Source organism: Calidris pugnax, unplaced genomic scaffold (assembly GCF_001431845.1).
Source record: "Calidris pugnax isolate Ruff unplaced genomic scaffold, ASM143184v1 scaffold1376, whole genome shotgun sequence".
Classification (NCBI taxonomy): domain Eukaryota; kingdom Metazoa; phylum Chordata; class Aves; order Charadriiformes; family Scolopacidae; genus Calidris; species Calidris pugnax.
In genome coordinates, this window is record NW_015092489.1 from 64016 (window position 1) to 73398 (window position 9383).

Sequence of the window (9383 nt, forward strand, 5' to 3'; positions counted from 1 at the left end):
TTTTCCACCTCAATCCATCACCTGTGCGGGTCACCACGGCCAGGACTTCTCTGCCCACGTAGGACTTGGCTTGGATGACCTGGGTCCCACAGAACAGCGTGTGTCTCCGGTGCTCCTCGGGGGAATAGAGGGTGCCAGCTGCCTGGTTGCCACCCGGGAGAGGGGTTTTCATCACCGGCACGCTCTCCCCTGCGGTGAGGAACACCACGGAGGGAGGTTTGTCACCCTTGGTGGGCATCAAGATCCCAACCAAGGTGGGAAGGAGCTGGAGTAAGGTCAGTGAGGGACCAAAGCTTGGCCTCTCCCCCAAAATCCAGCACGGGGTGGTGGTGGAGACGTGCAGCCCACTGGGTGTTGGGGCTCTCACCCGTCAGCATGCTCTCGTTGACCATGCACTCGCCCGTCAGCAGCGCCGCGTCGCAAGGGACCAGCATCCCGTCGGCGGGGAGGCTGATGCAGTCGCCCGGCACCAGGTCTGCTGAGCTCACCACCATCTCCTCTGGAAAACAGCATGGCCGTGCTCAGGGACGTCATCATCCCAACATTATCCACAGGAGCATCATCCCGGCATCATCCCCAGGGACATCATCCCAGCATCGTCCCCAGGAACGTCATCTTGAGGAACATCATCCCAGTATCATCCCCAGGGACATCATCCTGGTATTGTCCCCAGGAACATCATTCTGAGGAACACCATCCCAGTATCATCCCCAGGAATACCACTCTGGCATCGTCCCCAGGAATGTCATCCCAGCATCATCTCCTAGGAACGTCATCCCAAGGAACGTAATCCCAGTATCGTTCCCAGGAACATCATCCCAGCAGCATCCCCAGGAACATCATCCCAGTATCATTCCCAGGAACATCATTCCAGCAGCATCCCCAGGAACATCATTCCAGCAGCATCCCCAGGAACATCATCCCGACATCATCCCCAGGAATGTCATCCCAGCATGAGCCCCAGGAATGTCATCCCGGCATCGTCCACAGGAACGTCATCCTGAAAAACGTCATCTCAAGGAACGTCATCTCAGTATCATCCCCAGGGACATCATCCCGGCATTGTCCCCAGGAATATCATCCCAGTATTGTCCCTAGGAACATAATCCAGGCATGGTCCCCAGGGACATCATCCCAGCATCATCCCCAGGAATGTCATCCCAGTATCATCCCGAGAAACGTCATCCCGGCATGAACCTCAGGAACATCATCCTGAGGAACGTCATCCCAGTATCATCCCCAGGGACATCATCCTGGCATTGTCCCCAAGAACATCATCCTGAGGAACATCATCCCAGTATTATCCCCAGGAATACCACCCTGGCATAGTCCCCAATATGTCATCCCAGCATCATCCCCTAGGAACATCATCCCAAGGAACGTAATCCCAGTATCGTTCCCAGGGACATCATCCCAGTATCATTCCCAGGAACGTCATCCCAGCATCGTCCCCAGGAATGTCATCCCAGTATTGTCCCCAGGAACGTCATCCTGAGGAACATCATCCCAGTATCATCCCCAGGAATACCACCCTGGCATCGTCCCCAGGAATGTCATCCCAGCATCGTCCCCTAGGAACGTCATCCCAAGGAACATAATTCCAGTATTGTCCCAGGAACATCATCCTGGCATCGTCCCCAGGAATGTCATCCCAGTATTGTCCCCAGGAAGGTCATCCAGTGATCGTCCCCAGGAACGTCAACCCAGCATCATCCCCAGGAACATCATCCCGGCATCATTCCCAGGAACATCAACCCAGTATTGTTCCCAGGAATGTCATCCCGACATGAACCTCAGGAACATTATCCTGAGGAACATCATCCCAGTATCGTTCCCAGGAACATCATCCCAGCATCGTCCCCAGGAATGTCATCTCAGCATGAGCCCCAGGGACATCATCCTGGCATTGTCCCCAGGAACATCATCCCAGCATAGTCCCCAGGAATATCATCCTGGCATTGTCCCCAGGAATGTCATCCCGGTATCATCCTGAGGAACGCCATCCCAGTATCACCCCCAGGGACATCATCCCGGCATTGTCCCCAGTGGCTTTGTGCCTGGAGCCCTCGCTCATCGCGGGCATCGCTCTCACCTCCGCTGGGGCGATGGACTCGGACACCGACTGACATCTTGGCCATGTTCTGCAGCGTGGCAGTTTGCTGCGAGGGAGGGAGCAGTTAGAGCACACCAAAAAGTAGTTCCAAAAGCCCAGAAAAGCAACCATAAAACAGGTCTGGAAGGCTGAGGACCATGGATGAAGGACAAGTAAACCTGCTCCACCGTTGGTGTACGGGTTGTCCTCACCCAACTGGGCTCAGAGGGAGTTGAGCATCACCACAGGGGTCAAACGGCAGCAGAAAAGGGGAATATTCTGCTAGAGCTGCTTGTCCCAAACAAGCCCACCACCAACCTTCCTTGTCTCGTAGAGGGACAGCCCTAAGGAGATGGTGGAGATGAGGAAGATGCAGGCGGCGTAGTAGTAATAGGCATCGCAGACCCACAGCACGATGCTGAACACTTGGAAGATGTAGAAGGGATTGAGCACCTGGAAGAGAACAAGGAGAGAGGGTTTTTTTTTTTGGGGGGGGGGGAAGAGCTTCCTCCAGCCCACCGTGAAATCTCCAAGCTCCTTGAGGAACAACTGCTTATGCAGAGGAGAAGATGGCCCTTCCTCCAGCCCACCGTGAAACCTCCAGGCTCCTTGAGGAACAACTGCTTATGCAGAGGAGAAGATGGCCCTTCCTCCAGCCCACCGTGAAACCTCCAGGCTCCTTGAGGAACAACTGCTTATGCAGAGGAGAAGATGGCCCTTCCCTGGGGCTGGGGATGAAGTAGCAGACTCCTCGCAAACCCCCCCCATCCTCCCTGGCTCTGCTTATGGTGGGTTCTCCTGAGGTTGCTCAGCCACCTCCACAACTCCCTGGGGATGCTCCTGTCTGAGCCAAGAGGCAGGACAGGGTCCCCTCTGCATCAGCTCTACCTTCTCTCATCTCTGCCCCACAGCTGCTTCTCCTAAAAGTCCTTTCTCCTCCCCAGGGAGGGACACGGAGCAGGAGAAGGACCTGCCCAGGGGTCAGGTCTTCAAAGCACAAAGGGTTCAAGGGTTCCAAGCATGGCCCACCTCCTCCACCAACAGCCGCGCGTAGGACTTGACGGGCACCTCGATGAGGTTGGGTCCGTAGATCTTCCTTCTGGAGAAGGGGAGAGAAAAAGGAAAGGGGGGAAGCAAACACACACTAGGGAAAAATCTGCATTTCCAACCCGAGGGACCCTCATGCTGCCAAGATCTCCACAGGAGGTCGGCTACATGGAGAAGCCAAGCCAGGGCAATCCAGCACAGACAGGAATCTTCTATTTTGAGGTCTGGGTGTTAAGAAAAACCCAGACTCCAGGATTTTCTGGCCCCTGGAAAAGCCTGATCTATGCTCCCCGGGCATCCCATGAATCTGGAAGGTCCCTACCTGGTGTTGTGGTCTTGCTGGTGGAGCCCAGCCTGGGCGAGGTGGAGATCTGCGCAGGTCCAGCCTTCATCCAAGACGCTGGCGAGCCCGAGGGGCGGGGGGGGAAAGAAAAAGAGAGGAACGGAGTCCAAATCAGCAGGAGCCTGGCCCGGCAGAAGAAATAACCACGGCCAAGTCCTTGGTGACACACACACAAAAAAAACCCCACCACCCCCCTCTTTGGGAAAGGGAGAGCATCTTGTTCCTCGGCATCCACCGCAGCTCGCGGGCGCCAAGGAGCAGGGACAAAAGGGACACGGGGCAGTGGGGACCCGTCCAGCAGAGGGGCAGATGCCAAACCAGTTCCCACTGCCCACAAAGACGGACAACATCAACAACTCTGGAGGACAGGGGGGGAAGGAGAACAGCTTTCCCCGACCTGACGCCCTGGAGATGGTCTCCAAAGGCTTTGTAGGGCGGGGAAAAAGCTCCAGCCGTGGTTATGTGACATCCAGATGGGTCGGGATCACTTTGGGGGGGGTTGAGGGGTGTAAGGAGAGCAGTGGAGGGCTGCAGAGAGGTTCTCCGTGGTGGTGGTGGGGCTGGGGGGTCAGGAATACCTGACTTTGCAGTAGGCCTGCCGCCGCTCGATCCAGACGTAGCGCATGCCCTCGAAGAGGTAGTACCTCAAGATGTTCTTCTGAGGGGAGCAGGGTGGAAAAAAAGAAAGAAGGAGGTGTCAGTGGGAGAGGAAGGCAGGTGACACCCAGGGAGAGGATTTTGCGGGGATGGAGGTGGGAAGGGTCGTTGGTGTCACCTCTTCCTTCTCGTGGAGGCGGATGGTGTCCCGGTTCTCCTCCTCATCCGCCACGCCGATGGCGATGCTGGTCCTCCGGTCCTCCAGCCGGGCCCCGGGGTGGTGCTCCAGGCTGCTCGGGGTGGGAAACCAAGGGTTGGTCCCTCCCCATCCACAAACTCCCCCTCTCCCTCGAAACCAAAAGCCCATGGGAGCCCCAGCATCGCGGTGGGGACAGAAACCCCCGGCGTCGTGGTGGGAATGGAAGCCCCAGCATCACCTCAAGGATGGGACCTGGGCATCACAGTGGCCAAAAGCCCGTGGGAGCCCCCACATCGCGGTGGGGACAGAAACCCCCAGCGTCGTGGTGGGAATGGGAGCCCCAGCATCACCTCAAGGATGGGACCTGGGCATCACAGTGGTGGGACAGGAGCCCTGGCATCATGGTGGGAGGAGAGGAGCCCTGGCATCACTGCAGGGATGTGAGCCCCAGCATCACGGTGGGGTGATGGGAGCCCTGGCTTCGTGGTGGGGGGACGGGAGCCCCAGTGAGGGCATGGGAGCATCATGGTGGGGACATGAGCCCTGGCATTGGGGTGATGGGAGCCCTGGCTTCATGGTGGGGACAGGAGCCCTGGCATCATGGTGGGGACAGGAGCTCCAGCATCATGGTGGGGACATGAACTCCAGCATCATGGTGGGGACATGAGCCCTGGCATCCCCATGGGGACATGAGCTCTGGCATCACAGCAGGGACAGGAGCCCTGGCATTGTGGTGGGGGGACGGGAGGTCCCACATCACCAAGGGGATGTGAGCCCCAGCATCGTGGTGCGGGGACAGGAACCCTGGCTTTGTGGTGGGGGCATAAACCCTGGCATCGTGGCAGGAGGACAGGAGCTCCAGCATCATGGTGGGGTGATGGGAGCCCTGGCTTCATGGTGGGGACAGGAGCCCTGGCATCACTGCAGGGATGTGAGCCCCAGCATCATGGTGGGGTGATGGGAGCCCTGGCTTCATGGTGGGGACAGGAGCCCTGGCATCACTGCAGGGATGTGAGCCCCAGCATCATGGTGGGGTGATGGGAGCCCTGGCTTCATGGTGGGGACAGGAGCCCTGGCATCACTGCAGGGATGTGAGCCCCAGCATCATGGTGGGGTGATGGGAGCCCTGGCTTCATGGTGGGGACAGGAGCCCTGGCATCACTGCAGGGATGTGAGCCCCAGCATCATGGTGGGGTGATGGGAGCCCTGGCTTCATGGTGGGGACAGGAGCCCTGGCATCACTGCAGGGATGTGAGCCCCAGCATCATGGTGGGGTGATGGGAGCCCTGGCTTCATGGTGGGGACAGGAGCCCTGGCATCACTGCAGGGATGTGAGCCCCAGCATCATGGTGGGGTGATGGGAGCCCTGGCTTCATGGTGGGGACAGGAGCCCTGGCATCACTGCAGGGATGTGAGCCCCAGCATCATGGTGGGGTGATGGGAGCCCTGGCTTCATGGTGGGGACAGGAGCCCTGGCATCACTGCAGGGATGTGAGCCCCAGCATCATGGTGGGGTGATGGGAGCCCTGGCTTCATGGTGGGGACAGGAGCCCTGGCATCACTGCAGGGATGTGAGCCCCAGCATCATGGTGGGGTGATGGGAGCCCTGGCTTCATGGTGGGGACAGGAGCCCTGGCATCACTGCAGGGATGTGAGCCCCAGCATCATGGTGGGGTGATGGGAGCCCTGGCTTCATGGTGGGGACAGGAGCCCTGGCATCACTGCAGGGATGTGAGCCCCAGCATCATGGTGGGGTGATGGGAGCCCTGGCTTCATGGTGGGGACAGGAGCCCTGGCATCACTGCAGGGATGTGAGCCCCAGCATCATGGTGGGGTGATGGGAGCCCTGGCTTCATGGTGGGGACAGGAGCCCTGGCATCACTGCAGGGATGTGAGCCCCAGCATCATGGTGGGGTGATGGGAGCCCTGGCTTCATGGTGGGGACAGGAGCCCTGGCATCACTGCAGGGATGTGAGCCCCAGCATCATGGTGGGGTGATGGGAGCCCTGGCTTCATGGTGGGGACAGGAGCCCTGGCATCACTGCAGGGATGTGAGCCCCAGCATCATGGTGGGGTGATGGGAGCCCTGGCTTCATGGTGGGGACAGGAGCCCTGGCATCACTGCAGGGATGTGAGCCCCAGCATCATGGTGGGGTGATGGGAGCCCTGGCTTCATGGTGGGGACAGGAGCCCTGGCATCACTGCAGGGATGTGAGCCCCAGCATCATGGTGGGGTGATGGGAGCCCTGGCTTCATGGTGGGGACAGGAGCCCTGGCATCACTGCAGGGATGTGAGCCCCAGCATCATGGTGGGGTGATGGGAGCCCTGGCTTCATGGTGGGGACAGGAGCCCTGGCATCACTGCAGGGATGTGAGCCCCAGCATCATGGTGGGGTGATGGGAGCCCTGGCTTCATGGTGGGGACAGGAGCCCTGGCATCACTGCAGGGATGTGAGCCCCAGCATCATGGTGGGGTGATGGGAGCCCTGGCTTCATGGTGGGGACAGGAGCCCTGGCATCACTGCAGGGATGTGAGCCCCAGCATCATGGTGGGGTGATGGGAGCCCTGGCTTCATGGTGGGGACAGGAGCCCTGGCATCACTGCAGGGATGTGAGCCCCAGCATCATGGTGGGGTGATGGGAGCCCTGGCTTCATGGTGGGGACAGGAGCCCTGGCATCACTGCAGGGATGTGAGCCCCAGCATCATGGTGGGGTGATGGGAGCCCTGGCTTCATGGTGGGGACAGGAGCCCTGGCATCACTGCAGGGATGTGAGCCCCAGCATCATGGTGGGGTGATGGGAGCCCTGGCTTCATGGTGGGGACAGGAGCCCTGGCATCACTGCAGGGATGTGAGCCCCAGCATCATGGTGGGGTGATGGGAGCCCTGGCTTCATGGTGGGGACAGGAGCCCTGGCATCACTGCAGGGATGTGAGCCCCAGCATCATGGTGGGGTGATGGGAGCCCTGGCTTCATGGTGGGGACAGGAGCCCTGGCATCACTGCAGGGATGTGAGCCCCAGCATCATGGTGGGGTGATGGGAGCCCTGGCTTCATGGTGGGGACAGGAGCCCTGGCATCACTGCAGGGATGTGAGCCCCAGCATCATGGTGGGGTGATGGGAGCCCTGGCTTCATGGTGGGGACAGGAGCCCTGGCATCACTGCAGGGATGTGAGCCCCAGCATCATGGTGGGGTGATGGGAGCCCTGGCTTCATGGTGGGGACAGGAGCCCTGGCATCACTGCAGGGATGTGAGCCCCAGCATCATGGTGGGGTGATGGGAGCCCTGGCTTCATGGTGGGGACAGGAGCCCTGGCATCACTGCAGGGATGTGAGCCCCAGCATCATGGTGGGGTGATGGGAGCCCTGGCTTCATGGTGGGGACAGGAGCCCTGGCATCACTGCAGGGATGTGAGCCCCAGCATCATGGTGGGGTGATGGGAGCCCTGGCTTCATGGTGGGGACAGGAGCCCTGGCATCACTGCAGGGATGTGAGCCCCAGCATCATGGTGGGGTGATGGGAGCCCTGGCTTCATGGTGGGGACAGGAGCCCTGGCATCACTGCAGGGATGTGAGCCCCAGCATCATGGTGGGGTGATGGGAGCCCTGGCTTCATGGTGGGGACAGGAGCCCTGGCATCACTGCAGGGATGTGAGCCCCAGCATCATGGTGGGGTGATGGGAGCCCTGGCTTCATGGTGGGGACAGGAGCCCTGGCATCACTGCAGGGATGTGAGCCCCAGCATCATGGTGGGGTGATGGGAGCCCTGGCTTCATGGTGGGGACAGGAGCCCTGGCATCACTGCAGGGATGTGAGCCCCAGCATCATGGTGGGGTGATGGGAGCCCTGGCTTCATGGTGGGGACAGGAGCCCTGGCATCACTGCAGGGATGTGAGCCCCAGCATCATGGTGGGGTGATGGGAGCCCTGGCTTCATGGTGGGGACAGGAGCCCTGGCATCACTGCAGGGATGTGAGCCCCAGCATCATGGTGGGGTGATGGGAGCCCTGGCTTCATGGTGGGGACAGGAGCCCTGGCATCACTGCAGGGATGTGAGCCCCAGCATCATGGTGGGGTGATGGGAGCCCTGGCTTCATGGTGGGGACAGGAGCCCTGGCATCACTGCAGGGATGTGAGCCCCAGCATCATGGTGGGGTGATGGGAGCCCTGGCTTCATGGTGGGGACAGGAGCCCTGGCATCACTGCAGGGATGTGAGCCCCAGCATCATGGTGGGGTGATGGGAGCCCTGGCTTCATGGTGGGGACAGGAGCCCTGGCATCACTGCAGGGATGTGAGCCCCAGCATCATGGTGGGGTGATGGGAGCCCTGGCTTCATGGTGGGGACAGGAGCCCTGGCATCACTGCAGGGATGTGAGCCCCAGCATCATGGTGGGGTGATGGGAGCCCTGGCTTCATGGTGGGGACAGGAGCCCTGGCATCACTGCAGGGATGTGAGCCCCAGCATCATGGTGGGGTGATGGGAGCCCTGGCTTCATGGTGGGGACAGGAGCCCTGGCATCACTGCAGGGATGTGAGCCCCAGCATCATGGTGGGGTGATGGGAGCCCTGGCTTCATGGTGGGGACAGGAGCCCTGGCATCACTGCAGGGATGTGAGCCCCAGCATCATGGTGGGGTGATGGGAGCCCTGGCTTCATGGTGGGGACAGGAGCCCTGGCATCACTGCAGGGATGTGAGCCCCAGCATCATGGTGGGGTGATGGGAGCCCTGGCTTCATGGTGGGGACAGGAGCCCTGGCATCACTGCAGGGATGTGAGCCCCAGCATCGTGGTGCGGGGACAGGAACCCTGGCTTTGTGGTGGGGGTATAAACCCTGGCATCGTGGCAGGAGGACAGGAGCTCCAGCATCACAGTAAGGGGACAAGAGCCCCGGCATCGTGGTGGGGGGACAGGAACCCTGGATTTGTGGTAGGGACAAGAACCCTGGCATCTCAGTGGTGAGACAGGACCCTGGCATCATGGTGGGAGGACGGGAGCCCTGGCATCACTGCAGGGATGTGAGCCCCAGCATCATGGCAGGGTGATGGGAGCCCTGGCTTCGTGGTGGAGGGACAGGAACCCTGGTTTTGTGGTGGGGGCATGAACC

The 9383-nt window shown here is 60.4% G+C and overlaps 1 protein-coding gene across 1 annotated transcript in view; it reads right to left on the reverse strand.

The window, feature by feature from the left end:
- Nucleotides 1-9383, reverse strand: part of ATP13A2 (ATPase type 13A2) — a 35942-nt gene that overhangs the window by 21015 nt on the left and 5544 nt on the right. Inside the window, exons 4-11 of the mRNA XM_014962589.1 lie at nt 4258-4369; nt 4061-4140; nt 3462-3539; nt 3122-3191; nt 2411-2545; nt 2093-2159; nt 368-499; nt 9-189 (exon numbers count right to left, since the gene is read on the reverse strand). Of these exons, the coding sequence (XP_014818075.1) occupies nt 9-189; nt 368-499; nt 2093-2159; nt 2411-2545; nt 3122-3191; nt 3462-3539; nt 4061-4140; nt 4258-4369 (855 nt within the window). The remainder of the gene's footprint in view (nt 1-8; nt 190-367; nt 500-2092; nt 2160-2410; nt 2546-3121; nt 3192-3461; nt 3540-4060; nt 4141-4257; nt 4370-9383) is intronic.